The following is a 22396-nucleotide window of genomic DNA, read 5'->3' as shown; positions in this document are numbered from 1 at the left end:
AGTGGCTATGGACCACGATCTAATCACTTTATCAGTAAGAATGTACAAAGCATGACATCTCTGGGTGCTGGGAGCCAAATGGAAATGGGCACATCATGTTGACGTGTGTTCACGTTTTGACAGAAGCCATGTTCGTTGAAGGGAACGCGATTTCAACGCCTGACCTTGTGAGGCCGGGCGGAATAAAACAACCGCAAGATACTCACAGTATGGTGCAGGGAGCGGAGGTTAGGGCTACGCCGAGCCCCATCCGCCGCTGGCAAATGACATGCCGGTGATCCTGTTGCTATGGCGACGGCATCCGCGAATGACCAACGCTGTAGACGCGTGGTGGGTGATCCTGCCGCGTACATCCTGGGGGAGGTACTGAAACAGGAGTATAAAGGAACTATCCCCCCCCCCCCCCCAAAAAAAAATATATATATATCAGGGGTGTCAGACGATTATTATTTTTTTATCAGAATTAATCGCATGACTTCAATAGTTAACTCCCTATTAATCACAAATTTTATATCTGTTCTAAATGTACAGTAAAATGTACCATAAGTTTTTTGGTTTCATACTCCTAACATAAAAGTGGGGAAAAAAAGGTTAAACTAATATAAATATGGCTGCATCTTTTTGTCACACAGTAATTTCATAATAATTCAAAAAAAATTGTTAAAATTAAACACATGTACTCTAATGTAAAAACAAACAAACTGTGATATTCTTTTGTGATAAGGTCTTTTTTTCTGCCACTAGATGGCATAATTGCATTTGTAAGACATTGGTGACAGCTCAGTACATTTTGCATATTATGAGCTATCCAATCTGTAACAGGAAGAATGGCAGCACATTTTTAAAATTGTAAAATACAACTTGACCCCAGTCTCCACAAATATGTGCATCATTATTAAATGTATTTCTACTAAATTTTGACGTGGGCGTGTCCGCTGCGTTGCGACTGAAACTCGTTCAGTACTGGCTTTCCAAGTCAGGAGCAGTCATTAATCGTGCATTAAAAAATTTTTGTGGCGTTGAAGGAACTTTAAATTAACCACTCCCACAGCGGCGCAGCGCCCACCTCTTACAGTTTCACCGGGTCTAACCCGCCTCTGCACAGTCACACCAAATGCAGGTCGTGGTAAAAAAAAAAAAAAAATAGTGATATGGTAACCAAGGTTTGGTAAATAATCAGACAGGTAAGCAAAGGTGCTGCTGAGCAAGGCCTTCAGAGATCCTCAAGGTCCCTTTTAGGAATGTTCGTTTTCTTTTTTTTGGCAGCTGCTGGCGTTTCCAAGGCAACTGTGTGATTTAAAAAGGATATTTGAACGTCAAGTGAAAGGGAGAAAAAAAAAGAGCCGCAGGGCTACGTTCTAGCCTGTGAGTTTACTTTAAATGTGGGTCAGTCGTAAGCTTCTATTAAATCTTTCCCCTGGTGAGCCGTATTCATTAGCATTTTTGCTCGTCCATTAAGACTAGACTGTAGATGTGAACGGCGAGTATGAAGAATATGCGGTGGTATAAAATTGAGAGTAAATGAAGTTCATTTTCTGTGGAGCTAGGCTAAACAAGGTACTTCGATTCACACCGATGACAGAATAGATCAGACATGGGCAAACCCCGGCCCGCGGGCCAAATACGGCCCGTTATGCGTTTCAATCCGGCCCACCGAACTTATCCAATAAGGCTAGAAAAAAATTCAATTTTTTTTTTTGTTTTGTTTTGTTCAGCTCAGTGGCCGAGTGGTTAGAGTGTCCGCCCTGAGACTGGGAGGTCGTGGGTTCAATTCCCGGCCGGGTCATACCAAAGACTATAAAAATGGGACTGATTGTCACTCTGCTTGACACTCAGCATTAAGGGTTGGAATTGGGAGGTTAGATCACCACATGATTCCCAAGAGTGGCGCTGTTGCTGCTCACCGCTCCCTCAGGGGATGGGTCAAATGCGGAGAACAAATTTCGCCCCACTTAGATGGGTGTGACAATCAGTGGATCTTATTGGATTTGGATTTGGACATTTACAGCAGGAGACGGCAGGGTTTTGTGTTGAACACAGCAATAATGTCCTGATAGTCCAGAGAATCGGTCAATTCTTTTTTGAAAGAAAACAGGGACAAAGAGTTCAGTCTATCAGTCAACATTGTGGCACTGTTGCGTGTTTTGATCCTTTTGACAGCTGAAGATAGTCTTTCTACATGTTGTCATGGGTGAGGTGAGGAGCGCGCATGCAGGAGACTGTTGATATTGGTGAATACATCCCCGGGGCGTGCGTCGAGCACTTCTATGAGCGTTTCCTCGTTGGCTTTTGGCTTCTTTTTGAGCTGCTGCACAAACACCGTGAGCTATGCGTCCCCCACGGAGATGGAAAAGTGGTCAGAGACGGATTGGATGTACGCGCTTTGTCCTCAGCGCGTGACAGGCAGCAGCCGCTATCATGCAGCCGCATGTCTCACACGTACTGTGGGCCCGGGTTAAAAATGGGTGGGCCAATGGAAAAAAATTCTTTAACTTTACGCCTTGAATTGAAATCTATTAATAATAGATGCAGTCACCAGGTTTGACAGATCACAGTGTATGTGCTATTATAATCTATTTACATTTCTCCTCCCACTTTGCCAAATAGTGTGTAAATGCCGCATCTTGCATATTCATTGAGGCAAACGTACTACCTGGATTAGGGCTATTTTATAATAATCATAATAATAATAATAATACATTTCATTTAAAAACAGCACCTTTCAGAACACCCAAGGTCACTTTATAAAGCATAAAAACACAGCAAAAGTTGAGCTAAAACAATAAAAATGAAGCTATTGGAAAAGCTGTTTTAAATAAGTGGATTTTGCACATTTGAAAAACGCAGTCCTAAGTGCACACTATAAGTAAATTGGGTTGTACATTTATCTGTGTGTTTTTACTGTGCTATGAGGTCCAAATGCTCCTGGTCCGGCCCATCTGTCAAAATGTCAAACCCATTGTGGCCCGCAAGTCAAAAAGTTTGCCCACCACTGGAATAGATGGATAAAAAGCAGAGGATTAGCTGGGAATAAAATATCGTTGTCATACCTTAGCTGTCATGAATTTAAAACATCCGCTTCATTTTGCCTTTAAGTCTGCTAGCTTAATGCTAACACATGTTGCGAAACGTCATAGACAGGCTAACGAATAGCATCAGTGTAGCTGTGTTATAGCCAACAGATAGTTGAGCACATAGAGTGGAGTTATGCATGTAGAGGGGTAACCGTTTGTCTGTAATATACTGACCCCTGGTGGCCAAGGAAATATCCAGTAAACGAATCTAATAAATGTGCCAACAATTCTTTAATTTCTTAACATTCGATGCCATTCATGTTTTTTTTTAGTTTTTTTTACAGGCTGCTATTTAAAACAAACAAACAAAAAAAACATTACAACAAACACTTTCGTTGGTCACATAGCAAACAAAACTCGTCTCTCCACTTTCCTCTAACCAGCATCGCTATTGTCCCTTTGCTTTCTTCAAGTTTAAAATTGGCAAAAAGGTTATTTCTTATTTGTGGACAAAGCAATTAGTATTTTTGTATTCCTACAGGAAAATCGAGATACACCACATTGGCCACTGCTGACACTTTTTTTAAAAGGACAATACAGGTACGTTTTTGGATCATGTTTTGTTTTTTCACTTAAAAAATGTTTTTTTTTTTTTACTTTTAAGGATACATTTTGTTTCCATTCATACATTAATTCTTCGAAGGGGGTTGCGTTTTTATGAAAAATGAAATAAAACCAACCCTTTTGACATAATTATTTATTTTTTTAAATTAATCAGTATTTTCTGGATTTCATTTGACACAAATAGGCTACTTGATTATTATTTAAAAAAAAAAATTGTAAGGCAGTCATTCTAGACTTCACTTAACATAAATATATTTTTAATAAAATCTAAAATAAAGTATTTTTTACTTGACATATTTAACTAATAATTTAATGGCAAAACCTAACATTTATAATGTACATTGTTTATGAATGCAGTGTATACATTTGGGAAGTTATACAATCTGTATTTTATTGTTAGTTAACTACCAGCGTTGTTGTTGCTTGTAGTGGTTAATTGTAATTGCCTTTAAAAGGGTCGTACGACTTGAAACCCGGATGTCACCTTCAAGTAACATATAAATGTGCACATTTGCGTTACCAGCATCGCCAGATTTTATAGAGATTTGTGAGTAAACTTACAAAAGATCAGTATTTCAGTACACTGTATACTCTTTTATTACATTTTTATTTGGTGGTGTGACATGAGAGTTTTCGAAGGTAAAATGTGCGCTTTGGATTAATAAAGTCCGGCAAACACTGCTATAAAAGAGTGACTGCCAGATATGCGAGTTCAGTCCCTCTGCCGAGCAGAGCCCTTGTAGCCTGTAGACGTTTTCCTTGTGCAGCCTGTTTACGCACAGATAACACAAATCCCCAAAGTCTGGACACGTCTGGTAATGAATACGTGTCTGTTGCTCTAAACGGGGTCTCCAGAGGCACAGTTGTGATGAACGAGCGCTTTGCGTCTGCGTTTTTAGAGCCGCGGCTAAAATTCCTCCCCAGTGATTATTGAGCAGGGAAGAACAAGGATGATGACCTCAGCACTAACCCAGACAGAAAAACAGGGGCAAACCGGAGCTGGATGTCATGCAGCTATTCACGGATTCTGGGATTTCATTTCAGGCGTTAAAGAGTCGCGCTAATCTTTATTTTATTTTCATCTGACTTTCACCTTCTGAATGCCATGTAGTAAACAAAAGATAAAGCTTTACTAAATTCCCATGCGTTAGTCTGCATATTAATGCACTTCAAGGTTAATTCAATACAAACCAAATGGGGGGGGGGGGGTGATCAGTAGGAGTTTGCATTACAGTTGAAACTCACATCGAACTCTGAGGCCTCGTCCACGCGAAAGCCAGTTTCAATGTATCCTCACAAGTTTCTTACCGTTGAAGCCGTTCGTCCACACGGTGGCGCTGTTTCAAAGCTTGAAACCAATCACTTTTGAAAGCGGGCTCCAGAGTGGAAAGATTTCAAATTTCTTCTTCTACGCTTTCTGTTAATTCCCTGTGGCTGCGCTACAGCGCCACTCCAGACTTGGCATATACATTACAGTCTTGAAATGCTTCTGTGTGTACGAGATTTGTTTGAGGGACGAAGCCGGCTTTGCTTCCGCCTTATTTGATTGTCAATCTGATTGCTAATGTGCAACAAACCTGTTTGGTGCGCACCTGCTTTCGATGATAACGTTCAGCTGTTCACACTTGACCAAACGAACCAAGCGCATCAGAGCAACCGAATCAAACCTGACAAGTGTGAACATGGCCTTACATGGGAATTCAAGGTAAATTCATCTGCATTTGAAAATGTCTGTGACAATAGCCTATTTCATCATACTGTATCACAAACAAACAAAAACGTTTTCTCATTGTGCTCTGATGTTACTTACAGTCGGGAAAGAACATAATGGACCTGTGAGTGGTTTAACCCAGACTGTTTTGGGTCAGTAGCACAGTCCTCTTCAGCTATCCAACAGTGGTTTTAGCACATCCTCCCTGTTTGTAATGATGCTTTTTCATCGGTGCTCCATTAGAAAGTGTAGTGACACCTCAGCTAATATGGATTAATATCGAGAAAAACCTAGAATTACTCCCCCCCCCCCCCCTTTCCCCATTATAGTAGCTCTCATAAGGTTGGCTATAGACTAACATCCAATGTAAAATACTTTCAAACAACCTCAATACAGTCAACCTGTGAAAAAATCCCCAATTCATTCCATTTGAGGCCAAATAAAATAAATAAATAATTACCATTAGTTCTTATGGCACATTCAAAGTCGCAGATTCAAATGCTGTTTTCCATTTGAAATTTAAATAGTTTTGCTCATTTGTTGGCGGCACGGTAGATGACTGGTTAGCACGCCCGCCTCCCGGTGCAGAGGACGTGAGATCGAGTCCGGGCTTCGGCTTTCCTGGGTGGCGTTTGCATGTTCTCCCCGTGCCTGTGTGGGTTTTTTCCGGGTACTCCGGTTTCCTCCCAGATTCCAAAGACATGCATGACAGGTTAATTGAACACTCTAAAATTGTCCCTAGGTGTGAATGGTTGTTTGTCGCTGTGTGCCCTGTGATTGGCTGTCAACCAGTTCAGGGTGTACCCTGCCTACTGCCCGAAGCCAGCTGGGATAGGCTCCAGCCCTACTGAGGAATAAGCGGTTGAGAAAATGGATGCTCATTCAATTCACCTTGTGAGCAATTTTAATCATGCAAAATTTTGCACATAGCAAAAACTCAACATTTTTTACTTGCATATTGCACATTTTCATCCATATCATTTCACCTAAGTCCATACAATTAAACATTGTTCTATATCAGGGGTGGGCACACTTGGACCTCGAGGACCGGAGCCCTGCAGGTTTTGGATGTTGCCCTTCTCCAACACAGCTGATATATGATCAGCTCATCAGCAAGCTCTGCATAAGCTTGATAACGACACTGTTGATTGGAATCAGCTTGTGTTGGAAAAAGGAGGCCCTCCAAAACGTCCAGGACTCCGGCCCTCGAGGATCGAGTTTGCCCACCCCAAAAAAACTGCATTGAAACTACTGTGACATTTTTTACTAAAGTTACTCCAGTAGATGTAGCGGATTACTACCCATGTCTGCTCGCTACACAAAACTAAAAAAAATCAAAATGCTCAGAGTACTTAAAACTTGGAGGAAAATGCATATAATTTCATTGTTAACGGTCTGTCGGCCTTGACAGGTCTATGAAATCCCCTCGTGTTATTTGTGAAAGAAAGCAAGACTTGAAAGAGGTTCGAACCTGTGTGATGTTCACTCGATGGGCCGACAGCTGTTGACACGTTTTTTTTCTTTGCAAAGACAAGAAAAGTCTTTTACGAATATAATGCTGCATACTAAACATAAGAACAAATAAAGTGACTGCAGAGAGCAGCATGCGAGCATCAACATCGTACTTTTTCGCTTTCAAAGTTTCATAGTGTGTAAGACGTCTCTCTGGGGGAAGCGCACACAGATCAAGCGACCAAAAGAAGTCTCTTTTTTTTTTTAAACAAAATAAATCATTGAATGAAAAATATTCTGTTTGTCTAATAAGATGTGACTCTTTTCATCTATAGACATCCAGGACGACGACTGCTAGCATTTACGCTACACACATTAAAGATGCCAATCAACATAAAACCTGACTGCCTTTTCATTGGTATGTATGTATATTTTTTCTTTATCTTTCATTGGCTTCTCCATTTAATATATTCTTAATTTGTGCCTCATGAGCTTATTATTATGCAAAACCATCACCGCCATCTAATTTGGCTCGCGTTGCATATTATTTCCTCCCCCAGCAGTATGTCTGCACCCTTTTAATTGTAGCACTGCACTTGTCAGTGTTGTACTCGTGCGTCGGCACGTGATTGCTGTCAAACGGCTAACTCGAAAAAATATTCTTTTTGCGAAGAATGACAGTACAAGTACAAGGCACTCAGTTAAAAAACATTAGTTTACAGACACGCAGCTTTGCTAAACATAAGCAGAAAAGCTCCGTGTCAATTTGTTTATCTCCTACATTCACACCTTCTTTGTTTTGAATATTAATGTTCATCATCATTTAAAAACTTTTAATTTGAGAAGATTTTCCAAATTGCTGAGCTAGAAGTCTCGAAGGCTTTTTTTTTTTTTTTATTCCTCCCACTTTTTTGACACATCTCCTTCCACATAATTCATCCGATTTACATTATTTCAATTTCAACATATTAAACATGGTCTTATCTTGGCGGGTATTACTGTTTGCATTCCAAAAATATACAGTTTTCCCCAAATTTCAACCCCCATAAAATTCCCTATTAGTTTCCAATGGGACAGTCAGCAACACATTCACATCATTCCCGTTTGAAATTCAAAACTTTCAGCTCATTCAATTCAGTTTTCAAGAATTTTCGAAATGCCCAAAATTCACCATTAACCCCCCCCCCCCCCCCCAAAAAAAATCATTCACAATGACACATTAAAAAACAGATTCACATCATTCCTATCCCAAACCCTAAAGTTGATCTCGTCCAATTCACCTTGGGAATGATTTTCAATGTGATCAAATTTTGATGCCCCACCAAAAAAATCCTCATTTATTCCCAATAATATACTAGCAAACATCAAATTCATTTAATATAATTTCACATCATCATATATCTTTCTGTATCATTCCATATTACTCAACATCATTCCACATGCTTTAATTTTATTTATTTAAAAAAAAAAATTCCATTCAGCATTTGCAATTTCTCCAGAAATTGCAAATGTCTATAATTGATGGTAAAATAGATCAAAAAAATCTAAAATCGTGCAAATGACGCCTCGTATTGCAATAATTCACAAGTCAGGTTGCTTGTATCTCAAGGCACCACTGTGTTGGAAATATCGTACTTTTTTCCCTCCAGGTTAATTATCTCCACATATCTATAAGCATCTGTCTTCCCCGATGAATCCATATGTTTATTTATCCCGCGCTGTGCTTCTCATCATTTACATTTTCAGCCCGTGCTTACCTTCAGGGAAGTGCCATCTGCCTTGTTTACCTTCCTCTATCTTTTAGTCGCATCACGTTGCCGGTCGGTGTGTGTATGTCAACATTGCAGTGGCGCGTTGTTAGCTCTTTCCCCCGCTGTCAGCGGAATGACTTGTTTGCCGGCTTCGCTGCGGATTTCGCCCGCTTCCTCGCAGCTTTCAGTGGATTCGTTGACGAGTGAATGAAATGTTAATCGTGATACTGGCACAAGCATCTCCTGACCGGAGTCAGCATGCCAGTGGCTGCCCGGAGCCAAATATATTGTTTGCTGTCCTTGTTGATAACGCCGTATGGTGTAATGGAGTCATTCACGGTGGATTTAATACACAAATGTTTCACATGCTGTTTATTGTTGCCACATTGCAGATCCAAATATGACTAGATTGAATCCAAAAATTAGGATGGCCTCGGCTATGTGTAGCGTTGTCTAAAGCAGAGTTTCCTAACCTTTATTGAGCTAAGCTACATACTGTATGTTACATCAGCTAAATATCATGGCACACCACCAAACAGAAATGACACACAAAATATTGAAACAAGGATGATCATTGTCTTGAAAGCTATATTTTCCCGATTGCCTAGATTGCCCATTCTCCCACCTCATCAAAGCTCCTCTCTAAACTCCATTAGCCGTCTCCACTAGTTGGACCTTCAATCTGTCCATGTGGTTCAAGTGGTTAATTAATCCATCAATCAGAGGCCTTAAGGATGCAGACTCAATTTTCGACTTTGTTCCTCTCGTTCCACCTGGATTCACCTCGCTGCTCTTTTTAGTGTCTTTGTCGCACTTTCTTGATGTCTTCATTCCACACAGACATTGAATCAATTACTGAAGGGCCCGCATGAGTTCAAATTAATGATTTGCTGTTGGACCGTGTTCACAAATTGTTAAACATTTTGGAGCCTCGCTAAGTATCCCATGCAGTATCTCAAGAAATTGGAGTCTTAATCTTAACCCTGCATGTTATGCAGCGGGTTAAATTGAGCCATTTGGAAAATCTAAAAAACAACACATACAACAACTTAGGTTCAACTTTGTCTGCTGGCTTTCTTTTAATTTTTTTTTTTTTTTAATATTAAACACATAGCCTTGCGTTATGTGATATTTTTGGATGATTAAATATTAGAATGGGTCACAATGACCAAGGAGGGCTACGTTAGGACGGCGTATTAGGGCCACATATAAAAAAAATATTTATAATATTATATTAATATTTATATTAATAAAAAATAAAAAAAAGCAAAAAGTGGCAAATTTGTGGGGGGAAAACTCGTAAATTTACGAGTTTCCAAAGTGGCAGATTTGCCAGAAAAAAACGTAGCGTACTACTCTGATGTTTGTGCCAATACTTTTCGGTCGGGTTTTCAGATAAGGAGATAAAGACGCTTTGCGAAGGTCCACAACCTGAGGATTAAGCATTGAAGTTAATTTGTTAAAATAAATATTTACTTGTACATTTATGTTTCCAGAATTACTATTTATACATTTTGGTATTTTTTTGTACAAGTAGCTAAATTGATGTCGAATCTGCTGCTCTCCGTCATTCACTTGCATTTACCTAAAGCATGCTACCTTCTGATTGGTTAGTGATAGTCATCTGATAGGGGATCAGGAAGTGTTGTCACTCTAGCTGCCATGTACGATGAGTAAAGTTTAAATCAAGAATGAATCCCGGCTCCATCCTGCCTTTTCATTTTATAAACAGTGTTTCATTAACCAACGAATCCTTACATTAGAGTATAGCTACGCTACGTGAATTTTTTCGTACATTTCTGAGTTTTTTTTTTATATAGTCGCGAATTTGCCACTTAAATAAAGTTGCATATTTGCGATTTTTTTTCTCAGAATATTGCCCCCGCCTGCTAAAAAAAATATATATTTATACGTGGCCCTAATACGCCGCCGTACTACGTATCTTGACCTCCACTAAGTGCAGATTTTATCGGACTAGAGGTTATGTTGCAGTTGTGGTAGTTTATAGCAGGATTATACAAAACATTTTCATTACATTTTTTAACGAATTAGCACATTGGCAAATGAGCAAACCTAGTTAAATTCAAGTTTTTACCACGAGACACGGTTTTCTGATACACACCTTTTCAGAATAGATAAAATCTCCACCATTTGTTTGTTCCCCTTTGCAATTTGCTTTTACCAACTGTACTGACAGCGCATCAGCTAATCTGTTTTAACATCTGTGGTCGGCATCCGAATGAGCAGCTAAGGTGCTCTAATCTTAAACGTGTCTCAGGTTGATGGTGGTGACAGTGATATCAATGAAGCTATCAGTGATTGCGGTTATTTACGGTCCGGGCACATATTTTATCATCAGCCTGGTGACAGCTGCTTAATCTAACACCGTTATCAGATTTATTATCACCCTGGAGGCTCATGGAGCTGCATCAACAAGTCTTTGGGGATTTTGGTCGCTTTGTGTAAGGTGCACTGACAAGTTGAGGTTGACCTACCAATTTAATGTCTTCTCTGTACGGATCGCAGCCCTGACAGAAGCTGTGTAAGGGGATGTCAGAAAAGCAGACTTGATGTCTGATTTTGAGATTATTTTGTTTGAGATTATTTTGCATCAAATAACCTATAAAACCAGTTACATTTTTAGAAAACCTTGAAAAAATCATGAAAATAGTGAGTGGGGAAAATAAATTGCAATTTGATTATTTTTCAAAATCCTTCAGCGCTATGTGGTAATTTTGAAAAAAAAAAAAAGAAGCTCTTGTTTACTCTCACAAACTCAGATTTGCAACCCTGATTAGCGCTTGTGCCACTGCGCTCATGCTAATTGGAACAATTAAGCGACGAGGGGCTTCTTAATTTATGCAGCTGGGGCCATCACCGAACCTCATTTGGAAATTTCGCCCAATGACGGGGATCATCAATTCAAGACGAGGTAGCAGGAAACCTGATAACACATCATCACGATGATCCCTCCTGCTAAAATCTCCCGCCCTATTTGCATGATCTATTAAGGAAGCGTTTAAATGTTGTCACTCATGAGGGGACTGACATTGAGAGGATTTTTCTTCTCGTTTGTTTCCTACGATAATTTGTGCATGTGGATTCTCAGCGTGGTCTTGAATAATTATGTGAAATATCCGGGAAAACAATTTGAACAGTATTAGATAGTTGCAGGCGGATTTGCAGAACGTTTAATCTAATTGTGCGGCGGTTCATTTGTTCTAGCAGCTAAACCATGAACTGAGATGTCAGAATTCTTAAATAAATTAAAATATAAATCAAGTATTCCTTTTAAAAGCAGAAAAACACAGCATAATTGCATTCAGTAATGCATAGTTTTATTTTTATTTTTCCTGAGAGAGCATATGCTGTATTATTGAAAGTGAGCTCCAACAAATAATGGATAGAATAAAATGATGAAAAATTCAAATACAAGCCAGATGTTAAATAAATTGGATGATAATTCTGAGTACATTTGCAGCATCCTCCAAGAGAAAAAAAAAATAGAAGCTAAGTTTTGATGTTGTATAACACGCTAGACATGTTCTGTTACATCAAGCGGAATGTGTGAAAAGCAATGATTTTCTTTTGGGTTATTTTTATTTTTTTTACACATTTGATGTTATATATAGGCAGCACATTTGGTACAGTTATGTAACAAGAGTTTAAGTTGGATTTGGAACACCTGTTGTATAACTCCAGTAGGTGTTTTTGCTACGGTATTTGGTATATTTAAGAATCAGAATCCAGTTATGTGTTCCATGTTACATCTTGGGTGATTTGCCCAATTTCTACTTTGTTCATGTATTTCTGGTAAAGTGATCTGACTAACTTTACCAGAAACATTATTAGTTCTACTTTTTTTTTTTTTTTTTTTTTAAATAAAACATTTATTTTTTGGTTGGCTCTTAGTAAAAATGAAAGACAAACTTTTTAAATCCTTAAATCTCAAGTATGCTTCCTATTTTTAACCCGTGGGCAGTATTTTATTTTGAAATGGCTTGGTCAGGACCAACAAAAAATGGTCACAATAACGCCTAGGGGTAGTACTCAGATCTTCAGTGACTCCATTAACAGTTGTTCCTCGCACACCTCATATGGTCTTATGGTCAATGACGCGCGGACTTAGAAATAACTCTAGATTGTTCAACCAATTTTCAAACAGCTTGGATTGTCAGGTAAACAAATGACACAAATAACGATCGAGTACACAGCTGTGGAGCCTTTTCTACTGAATGCGGAAGAAGATCTAATCTATCCTAAATAGTTTCTACTCTTATACTGTCTTGGCTGCCATGTGAAAATGTGTGATCTGATGGATTTAACTGGTTTCAACCACTTGGATTCGTCTTGTATCAGAAAGGTCCGGAATTGTATCATACTTATGGTGAACAATTGTTTTCTCTAATTCACTGTAAAAGCCCCTTGAATCTTCCTGAAGAGTCTGTCTTTAGACCTCACTTTTATGTCAGTCTCTTCTGTGAAAGTCTGGTCCAATGGCATCAGTGTAGCTTCTTCGTCAACCCCTTTGTGGCTGCTATTGAAAAAAAAGAGTGCTGCAAAAACTCCACAGGTTTAATACGGAGGTCGGGGTCCAGGTGTAGCATCTTTGTGACGAGATTTATGAAGAGACGCTGGTTGCGCTTTTCTCCCGTTTTCTGAACCACCTCAATGTCCGCAAGAGATTTGAGATTTAAGGGTCTCACTTCTACAGAGTTGTGGCCCATCTCTTTCGGAGTCTTAAATTTCCAGCCTTGTGCGCTGGTGTTCTGTCTCTTGAAAAAAACACATGTTCGTAGTCCTCGGTCCAGTATGGACCTGGACGGCTGGCCCTGAGTTTCAATCATGTAAGCCAAGGTGTCGTAGTCGGAGTCTCCCGGGTAAAGATGGAAGCCTGTAGCGAGCTTCACTGCCATGATGCCAAGAGACCACATGTCAATGGCCTCATTGAGGGGAAGACCCAGCATGACTTCTGGAGCCCTGTACCATGAAGTCTGTACACAGTCACCGGGTTTCAGATCACACACGTTTTTAGCCAATCCAAAATCAATCAGCTTGAAGTTTAGCGGCTGCTGATGTCGGTCCACCACCATGATATTGTCAGTTTTAATATCCGTATGCGCAATTCTAATCTCACTCAAATGTAGCAGCGCCGTAGCCATCTGGTACAAAATTAGACTAATTTGACAGATGGGAAGAGTGGTGAGATTGTGCTCTTGCTGGAATTTGTTCAAAGTCTGGTCAAGAAGCTCGAAGTTTAAGCAGATGAGGTATTTGTCAAAGAAGAAGTCATTCCAGCGGACAATGTGACAGAGGTCAGGATCCAGACGCTGGAGTTGTTTTAGAACCGCAATTTCCTTCCTTGCCTGGTGCATGATTGTAGGATGATTCTTGATCACTTTGATGGCCGACATCTTGCCAGTCTCTGTACAACGGCATTTGGCAACAACTCCGAAGCTGCCCTCGCCGAGAAAATCTTCCACTTTGTAGGACTGGCCAAGTGTGCTGCCTTTGACAATTCGTAATTGGTCTGTACAGAAGACGGAATGAGACGGTGTTAACTTAAATAATCAACAATTCAACTTTATGAGTAAGATTGACATGAACGTACCAGACTGATTCAATGACATGCCGATGGTCAGTTTTCAGATACATTTTAAATGAGAAGTGAAGGATTACACTAAAGATTTTGTTTTTTTAATTTATGGTCTTACCGACACAGCGCAGGACTGAATTGCCTTCCCTGTCACTCAAAGATATCAAGGACATTAAAGCTGACAAAGGGATGTGAAGTCACTCTTTGTATGACCCAGACATTTTTATGAATTTATAACCCCCCTATGATGTAAGTTATGCAGGCAAAATCAGTTACATGGATGATTCTTAACGTTCACTCCCAGACATTTTCACCCCCCCTTCGCTCCCGGGTGTTTTACTGGATTTTGACTGATTTTACAAGGTCCACATTAAAACATAGAACCTGCCAAAAGAAAAATTAAGAGTCTCTTCTTTCATCAGGGAAAAAATTATATTTGTATCTGTTTCCGTTTTGCCGCAATTTAGCATTAGAATATAGATAAGTTTCATTATTATTCACAAACCTGTTCAAAACACTGATGAAAAGGGCTTTTTTGCAACATGGCCTTGGTTGAGCTCTTATATGCTGCCACCTGCTGGCTGTTTTTTGTACCATTTCTACCATTGCTTTAAGCGACCTCTTCAGGTGAGTCTTCATCAAAGCCTTCTGTATGCTCTAGCATAAAAACAACAACATAAATAACGTATAAATACTTGTTGGGGACCATGGCACTATTTAAAATAATGTTTTTATATGTTTTTGGGATGAAACAAGTTAAAGAGTATTTACTCTTGTTACCTCCAAGTCTGTCTGCACACCTTTGGGCTTTCTTGAGTGACACACTCACCCCACTCTAACTGTCATAAAGCATGTGATGTTTTTCTAATTACTCTGAAAAATGACTAAACTGGTCTCCATCCGAGTGTGTCACTGACTATGCTAGCACCGGCTGCTCCAACAATACATCACTCTAATTGGCACAAATGGCTTTAATATATGCCTGTGTGTCGCCTTCATGGATCAACGGTGTTGCCTTTTGCAAATCAATAAAGGGAATGGAATGCCGGAACTGAAAGTGTTGCATTTCATAACCATCACAACGGCTTTGGTAGTGTACCGCTGATCTTTTTGCGATACATCACCGAGAGAGTGGGAATTGGACTAACATGGTTTTAAAATGGTGAAACGCACTGAAATCCGGCTTGTCGCCCACGTTTATGTTGACGGCTGCTTATATATATATTGATGTTCCAACAGTCTATGAAATGTGAAATAACGAGGGTGGATTGACAAAAGAGGGCACTGACGCCTAATCAATAATATGCGTGTTTATTTTCCCATGTGTAGGTGTCTCGGGTACATGTTGAGAAGTAGCATTCCCTTTTCTCTCTTTTTTTTTCTCCTTAAGGAGAGCTCAGTATTGTTCATTCGATTTCACATGTCATCATTGCTCTCCTTTTTTATTTTTTATTAAAATTTTTATATATATATATATATATATATATATATATTTTTTTTTTTTTTGTATGTATGTGCATGTGTGCGTGCATGCGAGCGTGTATTCAGCAGTTCACCTAAAACCTATTAAAAAAAAAATCCCATACTAATAATATAATATAATATAATAGTAAATTGCCAAATGCAGAAACATCAATGTAAGTTATCACGATGTGGTGGCTCTCGCTAACAGGCAGAATTAAGTAACCAGAATTAGGTTAAAAAATTCTATATACGTAGACCATATTTCTATAAATTTTGATATTTGGTTTTTATTTGAGGCAGATATTTTTTCCATTAAAATGTGATTTATGAGGCGGTTAGACCATTGGTCGATATTCAGAGTTGTAGCATTCCCGGTAAGGTAACGTTTTATTATACAGCACTTGTACTGTATGACCATTAAATATAACATATAACTTAAAACAGTTCATTTACAGTAATGGCGCTTTTGACGATGGTAACATTTTGACCTTGTAAGAGATTCGTTGACATTACTTCCTATTTGGAAAAAAATGAATTTGAAAGAACAAGTGAGGTCACTGTGACCTCATACGCATCTGCCATCGGTTCAAGATCTCATTGTTGATTAGCAACACCATTTCACACAGTTGTCTGATATCACCACGTGACAAAATGATTATAAAATGAAAGATGAAATTCTATTTGACATCCTCGTCTTCTGTAAAAAATGTTTTGCACATTAGCTACCTAAATTGGATTTGCAAGGCTGTCCTGGATTATAGGTAGACCTATCCTTTCTGATTTGTTATTTTTCTCCTCACAGCACCAATGCAGTCTCCTTCTATAGTGTCTATCTAAAATTAAAGGGCAATTGGGAAAAAAAACCAAATCTGTATTGCCCATCAGGGGACGCAGATCATCTCCACTAGTGGCAGTGAGATCCTCCCGTTCTGTTTTTTTTTTTCTTTTTCATTCAAATGTCTTATTGATGAAGCAGCTGTACGGGAGTTTTTAAAAAAAAATTTTTTATTATTATTCCAGCTTCTCATTTTGGACCGTGAAATCTTTGTTGACCATGACCGAGAGGTACAGTGGCGAGATTGTTTACCTAATATTGGATGATCGGCAGTTCTACCAATTGCTTCAGTAGTTTGTAGCCCTGACAAGTAAATAGTGTGACATCATAGCAGTGTAAACCAGTGGCAACGGCTAGCATTTTGTGTACGTTTCTTAGCCGCAAAGCAAAAAGAAAAACTGGAGAGATGGGGCCCTCTTAAATCAATTTGTACGTTCACACTTGTGTCCCCATCTGAACCTTGAGCCACTGCTCACAAGTTGCACTCAAAAGCAAAGTGTGTGTATATATATATATAAGAATGTATGCATACTTCTCACATTTAATTAGGTAAATTGTCAATCGTCTTCAATTTTCGGGCCTTGGTTTTAATTTGTTAGTGCCGCCCGGGTGGATATAACTACTATCTTGTGTCTTCTCGTAATCTTGACGGATCCAGTTTCTCTTAAAACAGAAGCACCAACGGGCGTATTAATCATGGCTAATTGAAGACCCCGCTGGGAGTAAATGAGCCTTAATCTGACAGCTCAGTGCGTACCATTAGCACTGGAGGGTGTGAGGCATGTGGATGGCGCAGTTAGGGGAGGGCTTATAGAAGCAGTATTTACTGTACAGTATAGTCCATTGTCTGTTTTTTTGTTTTTTTCAATTTTATTTCAAACATGTATATAAAAAAACGGACTGGTTATAAAAGTACATGTGTAAAGACCAAATATATAAAACAAGATTAAAGCAACGAAAGCAACATAAAGTTTCACAGTGGTTCACCCAGTCATAAGATACACATTTACACATACATGTTCAAAAAGGAGTAGGAAGAAGTATAAACTTATCAGGTCCTACCCCTTTTAACATCCGTTAATCAATAAATAGTAGGGATGTATAGTAAACAAAAAAAACTTCTAGTATACAGCTAATATATCTTGATAATTGATAACAAAGGTTATTATAGTAATTATTAATAATGAACACATTGAACAGTGTGCCTTATGCATATATTGTCATACTTTTCCATATACATGTATTTTATTTTCTTATCAATAGCAACAATACGAATAATAATAATAATAATAACATCAACCAATGTTACTTTTCATTGAGAAGCACTTCTCCTTCCCTATACTTTTCAAAAATGTTGATTTTATATTTCCTTTTGAACTGGCCTATGTTAGGGCATTGTTGTAAATCATTACTCAGCCTTTTCCAAATTTTCACTCCACATGCAGATGTACAGAAACTCTTCAATGCTGTTCTTGAATACTTTGTTTTTAAGTTATGAATTCCCCTCAAACCATAACCTACCTGTCTCTCTGAAAACATATTTTCAATATTGCCCGGCAGTAAATGATGTCTGACTTTCTTTCTTTCTTTTCTCTTCTTTTAGAAAGTTTGGATTCAAAATATTTAATGTTTGGTTTCCAGCATATTTTATTATCAACAATTACTCCCAGGAATTGAATCTCATTTACTCTTTTTTATTTTATTTTTATTGTTTAACAAATGTATTTCTAATTTCCGATGATAGGTTTTGGCGACGCTTAGTATTCAATGAGCATGTGGTGGACCTTCATTTAGCAACATATTATAGTTAGCAGACTCACGTACTGTTTAATAAATATATTTATAATTTCCGACGACAGGGTGGACATTTTTGTTTTTGCTTTGCGTTCAATGAGCATGTGGTGGACCTTCATTTAGCAAAATTTTTCAGTTAACAAACTGATTTATTGTTTAACAAATATATTTCAAATTTCCGATGACAGGGTGGACATTTTTGGCTAAGTTTAGCATTTAATGAGCACATGGTGGACCTTCGTTTAGCAACATATTACATTTACAAGATTCTTTCCAAATTGACTCCCTGTTTAAATCCTGCTGAACCTATTTTAAATACGCTTGTTGCGTAATGCGTTGGGATTGTTTTTGCCGAAACGCAATTCTCAAATATACCACAAATGAAATTCCAGGAAAGCTCTACTCCTCCGAGTATTTCATCCGATTAGATTCAAACACTTGATTGGATGTCATCTAATTTAGACTCCCTGGATGCTTCGCTCTCACTCTCCAGAGAAACGTTGCTGTTTTCCCAGATAAGACCTGGAAACTGAATTCCAATAGTAATATCGGCCTTTGTTAGAAGCATGTAACCCAGACTGACTTTCATCCCATTTGACAGATAAGCTCTGAATCTATATTTCACCTCTCAGATGAGTTCTGTGCCTGCTAAAGAAAGTAAAAAATAGAAGGTAAAGCCAGAAGGCAAGCTTGGACTCAAACATAAAGATTGTATGCATTTCAATTTTGTTACTTTTGAAAAAGGTTACAGGAGAGATAAGCCTGCGAAGTGTAAAAAATAAAATGTAGCTGTATGAGCAGCTGCACGTTTGAGTCGGAAAAGTGACAGAAATGTAGAGCAGCAAAGTCCTACCGATCAATCGTTGACACATTTCTTTAACACCTTCCGCCCATTACATTCGTGTGACAGCGAAAAATTGTCCCTTCCACTGGTTATTATCGTGTGTGTTTTTTTTTAAAGAAGTAACCACAGATAAAATGAAGACGGATTACTGTTCTTGGGAATCAGCAGGCGGTCAGTTTATTGTGTGTTTCTCAGAACATGCAGGTGACATTGTCAGGGTCCCCTTGGTGATGGAACCCTTTTTTACCATTACAGTATTGAAGACTGGTAAGGGCAAAACCAAAATGATATTTCCTGCTGGTATGTCTTAAATCTAAAACTGAAAAGCTCGTTTTTTTTAGGGTGACACTTGAATTGCAGTCAGGACAATAATTCAAAACCCTATTTAAATCCAAACAGAGCAGGCAATTGCTTTGAACAGCTTGTACATGATACACGCTCATAAACAACATGCACAACACGGATAAATAATCACCAACCTGACAAATCACAATAAATCACGTGTCCGAGAGTGTCGTTTACATTGTGGTAAATCAATCCAAGCATTGCTTGCGTTTCGGTGCCTATTTATTATTAAAACCAAAGCAGATGAAACGCAATTGCAATTTTTAAAAACATTTTTTTCCCTCTAATTTGAGAACACCACAGACAAGCGTGTTGTCAACAATTTTTCCAAATCTAATTCCACATTATGACAACGGGGCGCTGTAAAGCGACCACACCCGTGTGAAGCCCCTGGCCACATGCTGGCAGTGGCATCATACTTAACCCCAACCCCACACTCTTCCACCTTACTCTGGTGACGTGTGTGCACTCGTGGCAAACAATGAGGCGCTCTAATGCGGCCTCAATCTTTACACAGGTTTTCAGCAATTATACTCAAATATGTATAATGTTTTTAGAAACAAATCTCTAAATTCACTTTAGAGGGTATTTTGGAGAGAAAAAAACCCGTAACCATTAATTAAATTAAATTAGTGTTAATGCCTTATTATGTTACTATATGGAGCAAAAATAAATCATAGTGGTAGATACTGTCCCGCTCCAGTCCAGATGGTGGAGGCAATGCACAATATTAGGATCCCCTCTCCATCACACATACTCACATACACTCCATATTGCCAAAGCAAGCAGTTTCCCCTCAATTAATCTGGATTGTAGCAATAAACCATAATGAGCTACATTGCAAATTGGAAGGCAGTGGGTGTAACTGTGCTGAAAAGGAGCAGCGCGCATGGCTTTCGCTAATCCCTGTTGTGATTATCACCCTCACTTTTGTCTTTACCAGTCACTGTGCATGTGTGTGTGTATGACACGTGCGTGTGTATTTTATTGTTAATCCGTAGAAGCATAGAACTTCAGATTTTAATATTTCATTTCTTTTAAAATGTTATTGCAGCCGTTGTTTCATGTCACAGAGCTGGCAAATTTCCAACTTTCCAGGTCCAGAAAGTAAAAACCCTGCCACAGTTTGGCTTTAGCACCATGTGCTAGCTAGCTAGCTCCCATGGTGCTCGTTTAAATGCTAAATAGCTAGCTCCCTAGCAGGTAAAGGAGCACCATGGCACCAGCTAGCTAGCACCTGGGGCTAAAGCCAAACTCTGGTAAGCTTTTTACTTTCTGGACCAGGATTTGCCACCTCTGCATGTGTATGTGCGATAGCATTTATTGCTAACCTTTTTTTTCTACTTGAATAGTATGTTCTCACATTGAGGGACGTTCACTCTTGCCATTTCATATTGTCAGTGTAGCGTAAAGGCTATTGACACAAGGAATGAGCTTATTCTTATTCTGTGAATTTTTAGACTGCTATTAGCATCCAATAAAACACTATCAGAGTTGATACCACCTCTATCTACAAAACAGATTGACGTAGCTGCTTATTCATGATTAATTTTAAAACTTTCAATGGGCAGAATATACTGCAGACATTATGGCTATGCATGGCGACAGAGATTAGCCGCACTTCACAAATGATAAACAATATTATTATTTTCTATTTTGTTTTCTTTGTCTGTTTATTGCTCCATTGTTAAATAATATTTTTATGTTACAAAACTGCCATATATATATATATATATATATATATATATATATATATATATATATATATATATGCTAACCATTAGCGTGCCTATGGTGTTTACCATTATGTGTTAACATTAAGATAGAAAAGGCAACACTTTGAGATTATTTAAAATACACAACGTGTAATTCAATTTTTGTTCTATGTTAGTACAAATGGGAATGGCAACAAACCACTTGACATCTATTTTTAATCGTTAAACTGATGCTTGTTGTGAAGTGAGTTGAGTTTGACATCATTCAGCGCTCATCTCAATACCAGCATACTAATTTTTGCTGTCCTGGTAGGAATTCTGAGTAGTAGAGAAGTAAAGCTATTAGCAGTGGTAAATTTGAGCTATTAATTTCATCTCACTTTTTGCTTCAGAAATTTCAGACCTGTACATGTACATACTACTGACAGAAAAGCAACGATGCAGGGATTTTGTGAAAATGTCATTCGCAAAACACTTTTTTGGTTCGAAAGTATTGGACTTTATCAAAATGCTGAAAGCATCGACAGAAAAGTAATGGCAAGGCCGTTCCCAAGCGTCCAATCAAATTGCTCTGACGCTGACATTACAGTTATGCTTAGCCAACGTATCAAGATGGCGACAATCAGCATTCACACACAGGAAAATTTCTTCTTTATCTTCTCCATGACCTCACTGACCTGCTTGGTGTCAATTAGATGACAACAAGCTGCTGGATTGGAAGCTTCTCGGCCGCTTGAGCGACTGATTGGGATTGACTGGCTATCCTGCGACCCATCTTCTTACTGTTAATTGTCTTACTCTAATCCTTCTCAGTCAGTAGTAACCCTCACTGAAGGCGACGCGACTGTTTGGCGCGTGCTCAGCCTGCTGCGCCAAAAAAAAACTGCTGCCAAGCGAGAGCTGTTGGTACATGAACGGACGTGATGTGGGGATTCTCAAACACTTTATTGTCGCACTAGCGTGGGAGGATGTTTGTCAACAGGAAGTTAACGGCAGCCGCAGTGTATTAACAGGATTTATTTTGGCGTGATGTTACGTTACGTCAGTTGCTTGGCCAATTCAGCTCACTTGTGGACGCGCCTTTCTGGCAGGGATTTAGCAGACTGGAAATTTTTTTTGTTTGTTTTTTTATTATTATGCTAGGCGCTTGTAGCGTAACAAAGAAATCAAAGATACACAAGCTAGCTATAAGATTAAATAAAATTAAGTTTGGTATTGAGACAAAATATATATAACAATAATAATAATTAA

General features: G+C 38.7%; 1 protein-coding gene and 1 long non-coding RNA gene across 2 annotated transcripts in view; one reads left to right on the top strand and one right to left on the bottom strand.

Moving 5' to 3' along the window:
* The first annotated feature begins 5161 nt into the window (after positions 1-5161).
* The window catches only part of LOC144039248 (uncharacterized), a 40986-nt gene continuing 23751 nt past the window's right edge, over positions 5162-22396 (top strand). The window contains exons 1-2 of the long non-coding RNA XR_013289389.1: positions 5162-5343; positions 7137-7219. This is a non-coding gene — a long non-coding RNA (uncharacterized LOC144039248). The remainder of the gene's footprint in view (positions 5344-7136; positions 7220-22396) is intronic.
* On the bottom strand, positions 11869-14285 carry LOC144039586 (homeodomain-interacting protein kinase 1-like). Its single transcript, XM_077553088.1, has 2 exons — positions 14164-14285; positions 11869-14082 (listed from the first exon to the last, which is right to left on the bottom strand). The coding sequence occupies exons 1-2, from the start codon at positions 14180-14182 to the stop codon at positions 13055-13057; spliced, it is 1047 nt and encodes a 348-aa protein (XP_077409214.1). The 5' UTR covers positions 14183-14285; the 3' UTR covers positions 11869-13054.

Source organism: Vanacampus margaritifer, chromosome 19 (genome assembly GCF_051991255.1).
Source record: "Vanacampus margaritifer isolate UIUO_Vmar chromosome 19, RoL_Vmar_1.0, whole genome shotgun sequence".
Classification (NCBI taxonomy): domain Eukaryota; kingdom Metazoa; phylum Chordata; class Actinopteri; order Syngnathiformes; family Syngnathidae; genus Vanacampus; species Vanacampus margaritifer.
This window is presented reverse-complemented; position numbering and strand designations above follow the sequence as displayed.